The sequence below is a fragment of the Thunnus maccoyii genome, chromosome 5 (genome assembly GCF_910596095.1).
Source record: "Thunnus maccoyii chromosome 5, fThuMac1.1, whole genome shotgun sequence".
In the NCBI taxonomy this organism is placed as follows: Eukaryota; Metazoa; Chordata; class Actinopteri; order Scombriformes; family Scombridae; genus Thunnus; species Thunnus maccoyii.
The window spans coordinates 8,378,309-8,394,738 of record NC_056537.1 but is presented as its reverse complement, the minus strand read 5'-3'; the positions used below and the strand labels follow the sequence as shown (position 1 = coordinate 8,394,738).

The window sequence follows — 16,430 nt, the reverse complement described above, 5'->3', positions numbered from 1 at the left end:
CTTAAAACAAAAGTCAGGTGTCTATATTACTCTATTAAAAGAGTATTTTCTGCTAAAATACAAGTTTATCTGAAGCTTATATGAGGCTTCAGCAGTCTGAGTCATATCAAGTGTGGATATCTGCCACAGTTACAGTCTGTTTAGCATCAAATTCCCTTTTTTTTGTTTCCCTGTTGAGCTGCAGTGGAAGTATAGTAATAATAAGACTAGGACAGAACATTCATCCATTTCACTCTGCAGTTGTCTCTCATTTTTCACTCTGTTTTGAGTGTTTTATCAGCGTGATGGTTATTTGTTTTAACCGTGCATTCTCCCTCATACCTCTATGCACCTTTTTTCTGCCTCTTTCCTGGTTGATGATGATGGAGGCTGCGGTGGAAATTGTGAATGAAGGTTTTGACAGCATTTTGGATGCAAATCCAGTAGGCATATCTCCGCCCAGTTACTGCAGTTACAGTCAAATCAAGCACAACAGAGCAGCTGCCCCACACTAAACCGATATAACAGCCTACGAGAGTCGCACGTTTTACCCGCAAGACTCGTGTTTTAATGCTGTTGTTCGTCGTTTGTGATGTGAAAATGTCAGAGAAATAAAAAGCTTGCGTCCTGGTATTAGTTCAGTTATAAAATGCAAACACACTGTAGAGCGTCTCTCCTGCCAGCTGCTGACAGCGCTGTCGGCCGGAGAGTTGATTACTCTGGATGGTGGAGGAGGAGACACAGAGACGCTGGTACGCGTCTGTTTAAACAGGAGTTTAACTGAATTCTCGCTCCGCGTCACGCTGCTGTCCTCCACTTCCATCATCTCGCGCTGATTCATTTTGAAAGAGCAACCGCCAATAGGGAAACTCCAATACTCCGCCGCTGGCCGACCAATGGTGTAACTTCATCACTCACTCACGGACAACAGTAGTTATAGAGCTGGCCGGCCCAGACAAAAGTATGGACTTTGGCACTAAAAGGACTAATCCTTTAAGATCTTTAAGTCCAGCTCATGTGGAAACACTCCGTCGACAAATGAGAGGCAGAGAGAGGAGGAAGAGGTACTGTTAAATAGATGATTTCTTTAATAAAAGACATTACAGTATGACATTCAGATGAGCTGGAATGATATTGCTTCAGGAGCTTACAGTACAGAACCCAGCCCGGCCAGTGTCAAACATCAAACATACAAATCCTCTGGAGTCTCTTCAGTCTTCTGCAGTTAGTTCACATTCAAATCCACTCAAAATGATGAAAAGAAACTATGTACACACAATCCACGATGGTGAGTAAAGCACAAATGGATGGACTATACAAGCACCAGATAATATGACCAATCAACACACCGGAATGAGGGGAAGAGACAGGCTGAGTATAGGACATGCGGCAGGGTTTGGGCTGAATAGTGCCTTGGGAGCAGAGCCGTAGATACTGTTTGGCCATGCAGCAAAGGGCAAAATGGCGGCCATCTTTGCTCCACTATAAAAGCCTACAGTTTGTGCATCTTTCAATAATGTTTGCTGTCGTTTTGGAGCTGAGTTTAAAATTTCCGTTTTAAGATAAAAACCCTTCAAATGCATCTGAAAAACACTGAAGCCCAAAGCAGTATTCTGGGACTCTGACTGGGTTTAGCCAGATAGCTGCGTATAATATATGTAGATTATATTATAGAGAGGCTTATTGTGGGACGGGGAGGGATGAGTAGATAAGTGGTAGTAATAAAATGAGGCAATGACAGAGATATTTGTCATATTTATGGGCACAGAGTGGGGATGTTTGTGCATGTGTGCGTGTGCCCGGAGGGGGGGGGGGGGGGGGGGGGGGGGGGGGGGTTGTGTGATGAGGTCAGGGATCAGTGTCTACTTGAACTGCTTTAAGGGTGCAGGCACCTTGATGTCCTGGCCTTTCTCCAGCCTCTTCTCACACTCGATTAGGTAGTTGACGCCATCAATCACTGTCTGCACCAACTGGACCTGAGGAAGGGATGGAACAGATTTTAACTTGCAAGTCATCAGCAGAACATAAACAGTACTTGAATATTTCATTCATCATATTATTCTTAATACAATCAGCCCTCTTGAAGGGTTTAGGTAGCGGCACATTGTCCAAATACTGCAACTGTTGGGAACTGCAGACAAAGAGCTGTCTGCCTCCTTGACATTTACAAACCCTGAGCTACCGAACTATGGATGCTGCGGAGACGGCCAAATATAAACACAAGCATTCTGCCAAAGCTGTGAGCCAGCATCAAGTAGAGGCTGTTTTAAAAAGCTTCTTTAAACTTTAGTCAAAAATAACATCTCCAAAACACATCCGTTGTTACAACATCTGTGTGAGTTAACTGTAAGCTTTATGAACTATAGTTGCACAGTTTCTACATATAAGGCTCAAGCAGGATTTTTTGCACATTTTCACAGAAGAAGAAGCATATAATCTCAGGTCTCTGTCACATCCTGATATATAAAGACATTTATATCCATAAAAGCTGTTCAGATTCTGCAACAGGGATTCAGTTTCAGGCTAATGTGTGTGATGCAAAAGGAGATTAGAAAACAAACACTCAGAAGCACAAACACATCGATAACCAGCTCAGATCAGTTAACATTATGCAATATCTTAGAAACACATGACCTAAGATAGGACACGTTTTGCTTTTGATATCAAAATGTATTTAAATTAAGGTGAATGCTGAGTTAAACCATCATGAAAGACTTATAAACTCCTTCCTTTAGTTGCATTTTGTGTTTTGCACATACAGGATAGTGTATCTGCTGTTGTTGTCCAAAAGAGGAGCAACATTTATTATTGTCCTCGTGAACTTTGCTCCAGCAGCTCCTACTCCCAACATCCCTCCATCTCTTAACTACTCCACTCCACCCTCAGAGTGCTTCTCTCCTGAGTGTGCTCATCAGTCTGGATGATGGACGACCAAACACCACAGAGCGGCCCACACACTTAAAAAAACAAAAAAACAAACTTAAAACAAGAAGGGATGTAGGAGTCAGACTACCGCAATGTTCCGCTTGCCTTCTTCCAACACCTAAACTCAATCTCAATGTCAAAGTTCAGGATTTATTTTGGCTGCACAGAAACAATGAGCATTCTGTGTTACGTAACGGTGAAAAAAAACTAGATGAGTTATTCTCGGTCTGCTCCGTATCGACAGGAAAGAGTGAAGAGCTGCTCTCCATGTAATCAGAGTAAAATATATGATCACACACACACACTCACAACAATAGAGAGCAGCTGCATTGTGTTACACAGGCATGACAGCATGACCAAGAACACGACAAGGACAGATTACAAGGACGCTCCTCTCCCTCTCTTCTCCTCGTGCAACTGTAAAAAAACAGCTTTACTTCTGTTTGGTTGGGAAAATACAACCATCTTACAGTTTTGTTCTCAAAAAAAAAAGAAAAAAAAGGACTTAATGACATAAAACATACACGTTGGCACTTGTTTATTTAGTTCCTGATGCCTTACTAATGCCTCCAAAGTAGCCTGATTCAATTAATCATCTATTGAAGCTTTATTTACTCAGGGAGGATTTGCTGGGCAAGTTTGCAATGTTCCCACAACGCCCTGCTTTTCACTGATAATTCCACACATTGTCCTTGTACTATTGGCTAAAAAACAACTCCAGGGGAGCATTTTGGCAGGTCACTTACACCCTTTTATCTTCATTCAGTCTAAATTTCTATGCTTCTCTACTCAGGTTTTCCTACCTCAGACTGTCCCAGGCGGTCCAGGTTGGAGATGTCGAACACACCGCCCACGGCGGCGGTGTCCACGCCTCCTGTACCTCTCTTCTGCAGGCGCAGGTTGTCCAGGATCTTACTGAAACGTGAATCCTGGGAGGGCGTGGGAGACGTACTTCAATGGCTGTATTATTCGATGTGCGCTTTTTAAATTCACAACCAATTTTACCACCAACATTTAAGAAACATTTTTTTCTTGATGATCATTAAACATTCAGAAAATATCATCATTTGGAGAAAATATACATTTTGCATTAATTTTTTAATTGCATTGTTTTCCGGCTCTCCTGGGACAAATAACTAGTTTGATGCCTTTTCAGGACATGTGGTCACTCTTTAGCAACACAAATAACCCCCCCCCACCACTTATAAATACTCATCCTCATTTTATTACAACTATTCTGTTACCTTGCTCAGCAGGGGCAGTTTGACGTGGACCCCGGCCCTGAGCCCTGTGCCCAGGTTGGAGGGGCAGGTGAGGATGTAACCGAGCCTCTCGTTCCACATGAACTCCCAGCCTCTCTCCTGGATCAGACGCTCCACCTTAAGAGAGAAGGAATCACGATGAGTGTGTGTTTTATTTGTACAAACTTGGCACTTTCGCTGGATGTGTACATACCGCTCAGACATAGCAAATAGTTGCCAGCTGTTGTTTTTTTTTTCCAGAGCTAACAAGTAAAGAGTAAAGAGTTGTTGGCTTATAGGATTGTTGGATGAACTCTGGTGTGAGTGGACTGGCTTAAAGTTAACTGTAATGTAGCAGAGGCACTAAGGTGTGTTGTTCAGAGTTGTCACGTCCTCAGTGTGCAACAGTGGAGCATTATATGTTGCTCTGCTTGTCCTTTGCACTTCCTCAAATGGGGAACTTGGACGGCTTGGATAAATAATTTATATTTGCATGGATATATTTGGACAGTGTGTTTTTGTCCATCTGTCTGGCAAGGCAAAGACCATTGCAAGCAGTTTTTTTTTGCTTTTGCAAGCATGCATTACATGCTTTTAGACTCTGTTTGAGCCATCCCATTAGGATGATTAAATCAATAAAGCTATCTAAAGGCAGCAAGACAGACCTGTCTGCTACAGCTGCAGGCTAAAAAAGTTCTGGGCCAAAGTCTACAACAGCCCATTATTATCCACTATTTACCTTTACTAAATCATACACAGCCGACACCAGGCTGCACATCAAACCGGTCGGTTGTAACTCCTCATGCTCCGGGTTTGTGTGTCACATCCTGAGATGCATTGGATAAACAGTGCACACACACAGAGCAGAGTGAAACATCCTGAACCAAATAAAAGTTCACTCTTCTCTTTCTGGATCCCACCCCACCTCCTCGTTAATTCTGTTTCCTCAGCCTCTCGAAAAATCTTAAACAATCCATGTATGTGCACACGAGTCTACAAACACAGCCTTACCTCCTTGAGGCCTCTGCAGAACCTCTCAAAGACTCTCTTCATGTTGCCTCCCTTCTCCATGGAGATGACCCTGGTGTGATCCTCCTCGTTGATCCAGATCAAGAATGTCTTCTCGTTGTTATGCCTGCACAAGGGAAAGAAAGGTATGTTGAGTTATACTGTATTGATCCTTGTGGGTTAGGGTTATATGTCCTAAACATTTGACCCATCAAAGCTATCAAGGAGCACTGGGCAGCTACACAGTACAAGTTTTTTCAATGTTTAAGCTTCACAATCATTTGGTCATACTTCCAAATATGGTCATACAGTAGTCTTACTGTATACACATCAATGTTTTTTTTTCAGTCTGAATCAATATTGAAGTGGCATTTATGGAAGCATACAGGGGTAAAGTGTGTAGGCTAAGTTAATAAGGGGATTGGTGATGGCTTTACTCTATGAAGGGAGCCATATGATATTGGTGAGCAGAGAAGAGGCCATTAGCCATCAGTCACTGAGCATAATGCTTGTTTCTGCTGCAGGTCATTGACTGTTGTGTTTGTCTACAGTAGCAGTTAGTGTACAAGGCTGCACTGTGCTGACGTGGCCCTGTAGTATAATATTGATTTATGACGTACTTTAAACAAACTAGGTGCCTCATAAAATATAAAACACAAAGTCACGGAGATCGGTTTGTCAGCAACAGAAAAAACAAGCTCGCGGTTCTTAGAATTTTTGGAAATGTACAGGAAAGAGGCACCTTTCTATTCTTAAAATAAAATACTTGAAATGAGTCAGTATGTGAGTGACAGGCTCTAGAGATAGTGATGGCGGTCTGTCCCTTTATCCGTCTGTCAGTCCTCCCTTGATTGACATTCATCTCCTGCCTTTTTATCTACTTTATCACATCAAAATTTCCACTTGTCCAACACTGTCTGACAAGATACTGCAAAGGAAATGTGCTGTGAATATTCATAGAATGTTGAATATGAATCAAAAAGATTTGGATCTTTCCTAAAGCGCTACACTTGGGGCCAAAATCTTGAGTTGTAACTAACATACAGTACTCCAAAATCTGACATTTGCTGAATTAATTTGTGCTCCCCAGAGGATGCATCCATTGGATTTTGATGACCTCTCCTAGTGCCAAACTCAGGGCAAAATGTTTATAGAGGATGTGAAGTTTGAAGTGCATATAGCCACAGTCAGCCACTACAGAAGCCTTTTTGTCCTTACTGACCCCCTTAAAATTGTTATATTTAATGAGGTAATGGATAGACTTTGGAGACAGCGGGTTGGAAAAAGATATTGGACTGAGCTGACAGAGATGAAAAGAGCGGGGAGGGGTAGAGAGAGGTGAGTAAGAAGGAAAATACAGGATACTTTAACCACAGAAGAAGAAAAAGAAAGTGAGAGAGGAGTGAAACAAGAGAGGAGTAATAGAAGGGTGGAGGAGGGAGTGATTACCAAGAGGTAGACAAAGTAGAGCCAAAAAATATGGGCGGTGATAAAAATTAAAGGAAAGAGGATGGGGTTGGCAAAACCAGAGAGAGACAGAGAAAGCTGCCGGTGGACCTGAAAGACGAGATGATGGAGGGATCAAATGAAGGTGAATTATTAAGGGGAGGAGAGGTTGGCTGATACGGCTGGCAGAAGGAGAGAGGAGGGAGGGCTGGTGATTGATTTTGGCTGGCTGGCATGGGGTTATTCCTGGGTACATGCTGAAACTCAACGCTGAAGGGGCATTGTCTGCATTGCTAATACACATCCACAGCAGCTCAGCAAAGGGGAAATTACATTACTGCTGCAACCGTGCCAAGGTAGAAGTGAATGGGGAAGTTCATAAAGCACCCATAAAATTAATGATGAGGGGGCAGAAAAACTTATCAATACAACATTTCACATGTTATTTGCTGAATTATTAAATAGGTGTAATCATGTAGCGTCAAAATTAAACAATTGAGGGAAGATTACAGATATATGCTTTTTGTATGACGTGCTGTCAGTTTACAGCAGCGATGGAGATGGTTCGTAAAAGTCGTCGTGGCACCAACTGAATGTTTGTTCGTCAAAATGCCAGAAAAACTCCAAACGACAAGTAACGACCACCCAAGAATCCAGATAAAAATGGGCAAAAAATAACCTGTTTCACATTATTAACCATGTCACACTGTCAAAACTCAACCATCATGTCAATCATCAAAAGCACCTTAGAGAAAAGGTGAAACTTGACTTTGAAATATATAAAAACACATTGTCATTATATTCCAAACTATTCTACATTTTCTTACAAGAATATATCTGGTCGGTCCTCTCCTTCATCAGTGAACTGTCAAGACTTTACAGTCTAACTTCTCACCTATTAAATCCCTTCAACAGTTCTTAAGCATACATGCAAAGTGTAACATATTGTTCCTGTACTTAATAACTATAAATGTGTTGGCTCCCAGTGTAATACGGAATAAACTCGCTCAGTATATTTTTGATCTGCTTACTGGCTTCATTCCAATCAGATCTCTCAGGTCATGATCCATATCCACCTGATCCATATCTAGTCCGGGGTGCTTTCAGGTTCTGTGTTCCTGCTGTCTGGAGTAAACTGCCTGATGACTTGTCATCCATCACAGTCTTCTTGTATTTTATTTCTTATTTGTTTCCATGCAGGTGGCTTGTTGCTGAAAGCCTTAAGCTTGTAATGAAATGTAATACTGTATTCAAACAGTGTCTTAGTGCCTTGTCTTGCCTTGAATTCAAAAGTTTGACCAACCAGCCAGAAACATGTATCAACAGGGTTTTTCCACTTACCAAATACCACGGGCATCTGGCCAGTCACGAGCCATACCTGCACATGTCAGGAGGGGTGACACCGGCTTGTCAAACAGGAAGTGGTCCTGTTGTAAACACAGAGAACAAACGCTCAAAGTGTCAACAGTAGCTATAACTGGAATAGTCAAAACTCAGATTGTACAGTATTGTCACAGGAAGATTGAAAATGGGGGTGTGAGACTTTGGAATTCAATAATCTCTCAATAATCTTTCATTGTGGGTTGGAGAAAAATGCCACTGCAGGCACGGCCCACACCCATATCTGATTTCATGTCAGAAGTCTGCTCTGTATTTTTTCCTCTTCTAAGACTTTTTTTTTCTTCAAATTGTAACCACATCCACAGAATATGAATTATGGTTCGTATGTACAGTAAGTAAATCATAATCAAATCCATACACTGGACATTGTTATCACTCAGCAGATTGTTGCTGTGTGTAATTTAATTTGGGTAAAATACCTCATCATGAGATTGGTATGTGCAAATTAGACGACTGTTATGAAACATAATATGGTGGCATGCAATAATAAGCTGTTCTGGTGCTTTGTTTCCTACAACTGAAGCTCTGAATGTGATTTAACTCATGTGAAGAGATTCAGGTTTCTATAAAAACAAGACTTGGTCAAAACCTCGTATATGGCTGGACCGCGTGTGGTCAATGTGTGAAATTGTGGCCGATGTGTTACAGGGATAGTCAGTTAGTCAGTCCTGGATATTAAATGTTCATCTGCAGTTTTCTGTAGTGGTCCCAGTAATATTTGCTGGTAAAGTGTACTGAAGCAGCGTATCACATGACATGGTTAAGCAACGTTTGAGTAAAAAAAAAAAGGGTATAAATGTAGTTGTAAGAACAATTCATTCCACTCATATCTTGGGATGTTTGATTTGAACTCAATCACGGACGACTGTGGTTAAAGAGCTGGTCTGTGGCCGGTCCAGCCAACAAAAGGCAAGCTCTAGATCATCCTAGATAAAAATACCATTACCATCTTAGATATTAAAGATACAATGATTTACGGCTGCAACTAACGATTGTTTTCATTGTTGATTAATCATTTTGTCTATAAAATGTCAAAAAAATCATTAAATTTTTTTAAAAATTTGTTATGATATTATAATTTCATGGTGACATCTTCATATGTCTAATAAAAGTTTTGTCTAATAAAGTCCAGGATATTAATTTTACATCGTCATCATCATCAATCATCATCGTCATCATGTATGACAAAGGAAAGCTTCAAATCCTCACATTTGAGAAGCTGAAACCATCAAATCTTTGACATTTTTGCTTAAATAAAAGGACTAAAACTATTATTCCATTATCAAAATTGTTGCAGATTAATTTTCTGTCAATCAACTAATTGACTTCTCAATTAATTAACTAATCGTTGCAGCTCTATAATGATTTAGAATAAGGTTGTCTGTATATGAATTGTGTTTGATGTGTATATGAATACAGCAGCGTTCCTGTATGACTCACATCAATGAGCTGTTGCTGCTCCTTGTCTGTCATCTGGGTAAGACTGTAGTACTTCCCGGTCAGATCACCCTTCAGGCCGGCGAGGGCGTCAACCACCACCTTCTCTACCTCTCTGCGCTCCGCCCGGGTGCAGGCGGGGGGCAGGCTCAGCCCCCGGATGCTGCGGCCCGTCCTCACCCTGGACGACAGCACGTAACGCTCGTCAAAGTTGCCCGAATGGACCTGAAATAAAGGCAGGCGGGGAAATATTTCAGCATACAGCAATACATTTGCAGAGTTGATCAAGAGGAAGATCTGTGTTGTCAAAGTGTGAGTCGTACCTTGCTGGAGTCGAGGTCGGTGGGGTGCTTCATGGCGCGGGGGTCGTAGCCGTTGTGCCTCTCTCTGATGATAGGGTCAAGCAGGTCTGCAAATACCTGAGACAGACACAGAATTTATGAATTTTAAATATTGAACAAGTCTTTTTAGGCGTTGATTTGTGTGCTGCAACCTGGACGAAATATTTGACATCTGACATTATCCACAACAGGCAGAGGGTGTGTCCCGACTGCCAGACTCTACCAGTCTACTGTTAGAAGCCCCAAACTGCAGACAGTATTGACTCTATGTCTGACAGAGTCATTCTCTTTTCATCAGGCATCAGGGGTCAGGGTGAGCTAAAAAGGTACTGGCACTATGACTAAATTAAAATCTAATTACACTGCTCTTTAATGGCTTATTAAGAAGCTATTAATAGCTAATAATATATACCTTGGTAAGAGTAAATTATATTTTGTAGATTCCATATACATGCCTGAAAACTACTGAAATTCAGCAAGAAAGCAAAAAATAATAATAACCCCTGTGAAATGATTTAACACCTAAAACCTACAAGTAATGGAAAAATTCGAGTCTCTGCATAATATTCTTTAGGGCGGACGGGGAGTGTGTTATTATAAATCCGTAGATTTACTGGTTGGATTATCACATATCTTTTTTACGGTCAGCAGTCCTCAGCAGTAGAGCCACACCCATATGACGAGAATCAAAAGAAACATGTGCACGAGAACAGCAGGGAGTAGCGATGACTCCTACATTACATTACATGTTAGAGATACTGTATGATAAACTGGTCACCCAGAGTTTTTCATGTCAAATTATGAAATATATCAGCTACTGTAGAAGCCCCAGGTATATCAGCGGCCTCTAAAAGAAGCAGGCAATTAAACTAGAAATATAGATAGATACTGAGACATCCCATAAGAGGTGTCCTAGCTGAAAACTGGCCCTCTTTGGTGATGTAACACTCCTTCCTCTGAAACAGGGCAGGGAGGATGAGGGACTGTATTCTTTTCAGTTGTAGTCAGATAAAAAATCTGCAATTTCACAATAATTTATGATGATTCAGTCTTAGAAGGAGAAATGTGTTGAAATGACACCCTGGCTGTTTTGACAGTAAGAGGAAGTTGACTTGTGAACTCGACTTGCAATTTCTTGTACCAATATTAATTTCAACTTTGCAGTTATTCATCATCATCGTCGTTTCATCATGCTATCTTGTCATGGACAGCCATGACTTCTGTACACAGACTTCTGCTACTTTTTGTGCAATGATGTCTGACCTCGTAAGACTCCTCGTCTCCTGCCACCATGCCGACAGTCTTGATGAATGGGTGCCCGGGGTTGTCCACGCCCGTCTGGATGGCCTGGTCCAGCGTGTATCCGTTGGGAGTGGACTTATCACACAGCTTGGCGTAGATGGCGGGCGTCAGGTTGCTGGCCATGCAGTTGTTGTGTTTGCGCAGGTCAGGGTACTCCGCACTGCACAAATACGGATGCAAGATAACATATAGCTGCATTGATCTTTGAGAGGAAAAAAAATAAAAATCTTTTGAGCAGCGTGAGCTCAGGTTAACCGTGGAGCTGTGCCCTTGCAGCGGGTCCACGGTGACTCACTCAAGGACATTTCTACCAGGAAGTTAGAGAGGTAACTACGGATTAAACCTGTCGCCTTTCCTACTGCAAAATATGGCTACTAGTTTAGATGGCAGTGTAGGACACAAAGATGCTATCCATCACATTGGCACTGTGAATAATAGAATTCGAAGTCACGTACGCTGAAGATGATTGAACGCTTTGCCTTGAAAAGCGCTGCAGTGAGTTAACAGACAGAACAGCTGCTGCTTGTTGTTCACTCCCAACAGGCTGACAATGTTAAAAACTTCACCAGACGTTGAAAACGCCATTAATTTAATGCTGATGGAGAAGACAGGCTCTAAAACGTATGGTGTTTTAGTAAAATAATGCTGCTGAATTAACAAAAAAAAATAACTAATACACCTCTATTTTCAAATGAATTATTAAGGCTGATAAAGAAACAGAAAGGAACTTCTGTGGAAGACTGGCTTTAATCCAAACATAATACTCTTAAGGACAAGGATGAAATGAAATTGGGTTTGGCTTGACAAAGACTGAAGCTCCAGTAGCAGCTTGGACTAAGTAGCTTTTGGGTCCCTGTTTCCTGTGGTGTGTCAAGAGATAAAGAAAGCTAATAAATCTACATTTAGAATAATACAGTAACTGGCAGCTGTGTTGTATTTTACGATGGTTCCCTGAAGCGCTAAACGGAGCATTAAGGGTGAATATTGGATATAAAGATGTTTATCAAAGATGGACTCTGCCAAGACTCCATTTTGCTTGTTCTGTAGGCTTTGACTGCCTCAGTTCAGTCTTTCCACTAGTTACATTCCTTCAGACACTGTGGCTGCCGACTGTTACCTTACATAAACATTATTCCAATAAGTCCCACGCAGTGAGGGATACAGGTTTTAAATTTGGGAAAAAGAGAGCGCCGAAGGTGTCGGGAGATTCCCTGAGTTGACATATCGGCACCAGTATCAGGAGAGCAAATGTCGGATCGCTGCATCCTTAATCATCAGACAGACATACTTGGTTACTTGCTCTTCTGCATTTACTGATTTGCATTTGGATTTAACCACTTCTCTTTTCTTCCATCAGTTGTTGGTGGACGAGCTCGGTTATCAGCGCTAGTGACACCGTCCACTGATACGGTGTAATACAGAGCCAGGAAAACAGGTGGTCGCTCACCCACACAGTGTCCAGCTCTGCATGATGTCTGACTCAGCAGAATCATCACACTGGATGCACTCCAAAAATCTGCAGGGCTGCATCTAATGATTCTTTTTTATTATTATTATCGATTAATCTAGTGATTCATTTCTCAGGTTAGGGGTGAGTCGTTAATCGATTTGTCGTCCCAGAGTTAAAGGTGACGTCTTAAAATGTCCAACAGACCAAATCATTCAGTAAGCTGTCATGTATGACGAAGAAAAGCATGAAATTCTCAAATTTAAGAAGCTGAAACCATAATTTTTTTGCATTTTAGCATAAAAAAATTACTGAAACGATAGTTCAATTATCAAAACGGTTGCAGATTAATTTTCTATCGACTAATCGTTTAATCAAGGGGTTGCAGCTCTAAAAATTTGTGTTTGTGTTTATTGAGCAAAAGCAACTCATCCATTTTATCACCAATTAATCTGTTGATTATTTTTTTGATCAATCGATTCTTTTGGTCAATAAAATGTCAAAAAATTGTGAAAAATGTCGATCACCATTTCCCAAAGACCAATATGCAACCTAAAATGTCTTGATTTAGTTTATCATCATAGAGGACTAAAGAAACCAAAAAATATTCACATTTAAGGAGCTGGAACCAGAGAATGTGGGCACTTTTTTCTTGAAAAATGACTCAAAACGATTATTTGATTATCAAAATAGCTGGCAATTAATTTTCTGTCAATTGACTAATCGATTAATCAACTAATCGTTGCAGCTCTAATCAACTCTGTGGTCACTCATCAACTGTCATGCAGGCTGATGCAGCCAAGACAATATTATTATAGAAAACTCCCAACAAATAGTCGATTAATCAATTGGTTGATCAACAGAAAATTGGCAGCTATTTTATTAATGAAATAATTGTCACTTTTAAGCAAAAATGCCAAACATTTGCTGGCTGCAGCTTCTCAAATGTGAGGATTTGAAGCTTTGCTGATGATGATGATGATGATGGAGGGGCTGCAACTAATGATTCTCATTATTGATAATCTGTCAATTATTGTCTTGATTAATCGATTAGTTGTTTGGTCCATAAAATGTCCGAAAATTTGAAAAAATGTCGATCACTGTTTCCCAAAGTGACGTCCTCAAATGTCTTCTTTAGTACCGAACAACAGTCCATAATCCAAAGACCTTCAGTTTACTATCATAGAAGACTAAATAAACCAGAAAATATTCACATTTGAGAAGCTGTAGTCAGAGAATTTAGACAGTTTTTCTAAAAAAATTACTCAAAACGAGTAATCGACTATCAAAATAGTTGGTGATCAATTTTCGGTTGATCAACTAGTTGATTAATCGACTAATATTTGCAGCTCTAGTAAACGGAATATCTTTGGATTTTGGACTGTTGATTAGACAAAATAAGACATCTGTAAATGTCACTGTGAAATTATAACAAGATTTTTTCACAAAAGACAAAATGATAAATTGAGAAAACACTAACATTAGTTGCATTTGATTATATGAACCCAGCTGCAGGCTTTTCTCTCTCCACCAACACAAGCATAAAGTTAATAATCTCATTCTTTGTAACCTTAGCTTCTCTCTTACACTATGGTAGCTGTAATAATTCATAACAAAGTTGGGTGTGTCTGACCGGCAGGATTCAGGGCATAATGTTTCACTTTCAGATGTTGCCAGTTAATTGTGTCAATAAGACCTGATAAGAAGCCATCAACGTTGTTTGGTTGCCATGGGGCACTAAATCACAACCGAGGTGACCTTAGCACAACTTCTGAAATAAGACAAGCCTTAAACAAACCGTGGGCAAACAGAGGAAAGGCTGAGCCCAATGTCAGTCAGTAAAAAAACGAGTAATGAATAATTATTGAATACTTTTGTGTAAAGACTGTAACTGTACTTGCTCCTTTGATGTGACCGGTGCTGTAACACACTGAGCAGGGTTTTATATCTGATGGAAGATAAGGTTTTAGTAATCCGTGTGTATACACTGCTTTGTAATGCAAGCAGCGTGCACTGGGACACGTACGCCTCCCTCCTCCTCAGTCTTCTGATCACAGCCGTTCCCATCTATCAATACACACAGTATACATGCCTTCATCCCTGTCACACTCTGCGGCGCAGAACCACGTCTCTCTGCGCTCAGGTGCAGGAGACACTACTCTGTTTTAATTTAGAGGAATATTACACATCAAACATAGCTCCATGTCATATGAGCCAGGTTAAACCCAACCATTTCCATACAAGGTGCATTAAGTTAACATGTATGTTTAGTGCAGTATTCTAGCTATATGATTATATGATTTATTTTTTTAAATAATAAAAACACATATTTCACAGTTACTCCCTCTATACAATTACACTATTAATGAACAAGTCACGTTGAGTTATAACGGATGTGTAACGGGCTGTTAACCGTATGGTTGGTTAATCTCAGGCTCAACGTCTATATAACGTTTTTCTGTCGGAGAAAAAATGTAATATAGACACAAGCCCTCAAAATATGACAACTATAGATTCATATACACATTGCTGCTGTGTAAAATGCTGTGATAATGATATTTTGCTTTTAAAATGATTAATAGGTTGAACATTACTTTTAACATCAAGGTTATATGAGGCTGCTCGAGAGGTTGAACGCCCTTTTTTTAAACATCTTTTTTTGGGTGACTTTACATCAGCACCCTGCCTTTTTAAAAAAAAATTAGTATTAAATTGCACATAAAGCCAAACGTTACACCAATTTTTAATCACGACGAAGTGAATTTTGATCAACTTCGTGGCAATTACATGACAATATCAAATTTTAATCTTTTTAAATGGGTGAAAATACTGATGTAAGGTGTGTCTCTATTAGCCATTTAGCTAACGGTCGAACGGGCCGGGGGGGTGAGGTTACCTGGCGGGGTACATCCTGCGCACAGGCGCTCCGGCGTTGACATGTTCCCGGTGGAGCAGAAACCCAGCCGTTACCGAGCCTCCGACCAACGACAGGATCCTGATGTTCCGTTTGGAGGACAGGATTCTTGAGAAACTGCTCGCCATTTTTGTGAATCTGTAGAGGCGTTAAAGGACGGTGAAGCAGGGAGGGAGGGACAGGACAGGTGGACGGGAGCGCTGCTGATGAGGCGCCTCTGCTGGAATGGAAACGGCCGGGGGGAGTATTTAAGGGGCGCGTCGTCAAGACAACCGGAGAAACCCAGCACGAGACCGGACGTTTGAGTATAGCTAAAAAATAAAGGTACGTGCATGTAAAACAATACAATAAAATCTGCCATTATCTAAATCAGTGCTGGAAGAAGTATTCAGATCCTTAACTTAAGTAAAAGTACCAGTACAGCGATATAAAAAATACCCCATTACAAGTAAAGGTCCTGCATGAAAAATCCTACTTTAAAGATCCCCTCCAGACATTTATTACGATATATAAAATACTCTGTTTGGATCAAATAATGTGTGTCTGATATGGTTTTTCCACAAAAAAGTGTAATTACTACATTAAAATCTTTAAAATCTACTCCTTCTCCCTCATTAAAAATTCAAGAATCTATAAATATCCAAATATATTTCTTTTCGGAAGTTTACATGCTGGACACAAGATGTTTCCTACTTCACTGTCTGAGTGATATATTATTATATATGACATCACTAGGTTATTAATACTGAAGCATCAGTGTTAGAGCAGCATGTTACTGTTGTAGCTGCTGGAGGTGGAGCTAGTTTGACCTACTTTATATACAGTTAGCTAGTTTTGTCCAGTGGTTCCCAACCAAGGAGTCAGGCCCCTCCAAAGGGGAATATTGGCTCATTTGAATATTTATTTAAATAAAACCATGTGAGAAGTTTAGAGGGGAAATTCACTATCTGGTGGAGCTGTTAACAACTCAAGGACATCTGAAATGTGAC

The 16,430-nt window shown here is 40.6% G+C and overlaps 1 protein-coding gene across 1 annotated transcript; it reads right to left on the bottom strand.

The window, feature by feature from the left end:
* Nucleotides 1-1,044: 1,044 nt before the first annotated feature.
* Nucleotides 1,045-15,686, bottom strand: ckmt1 (creatine kinase, mitochondrial 1). Its single transcript, XM_042412730.1, has 9 exons — nt 15,424-15,686; nt 11,042-11,240; nt 9,761-9,856; nt 9,441-9,662; nt 7,941-8,026; nt 5,157-5,280; nt 4,149-4,283; nt 3,708-3,833; nt 1,045-1,955 (listed from the first exon to the last, which is right to left on the bottom strand). The coding sequence occupies exons 1-9, from the start codon at nt 15,567-15,569 to the stop codon at nt 1,842-1,844; spliced, it is 1,248 nt and encodes a 415-aa protein (XP_042268664.1). The 5' UTR covers nt 15,570-15,686; the 3' UTR covers nt 1,045-1,841.
* Between the last annotated feature and the right edge of the window lie 744 nt (nt 15,687-16,430).

Coding starts and splice junctions, on each gene's coding strand:
- ckmt1 (XM_042412730.1), bottom strand. CDS start 15,569: ATGGCGAGCAGTTTCTCAAGAATCCTGTCCTCCAAACGGAACATCAGG. Junction 9,857..11,041: donor GAGACGAGGAGTCTTACGAG/GTCAGACATCAT, acceptor TGTCTGTCTCAG/GTATTTGCAGACCTGCTTGA. Junction 9,663..9,760: donor CCGACCTCGACTCCAGCAAG/GTACGACTCACA, acceptor CCTTTATTTCAG/GTCCATTCGGGCAACTTTGA.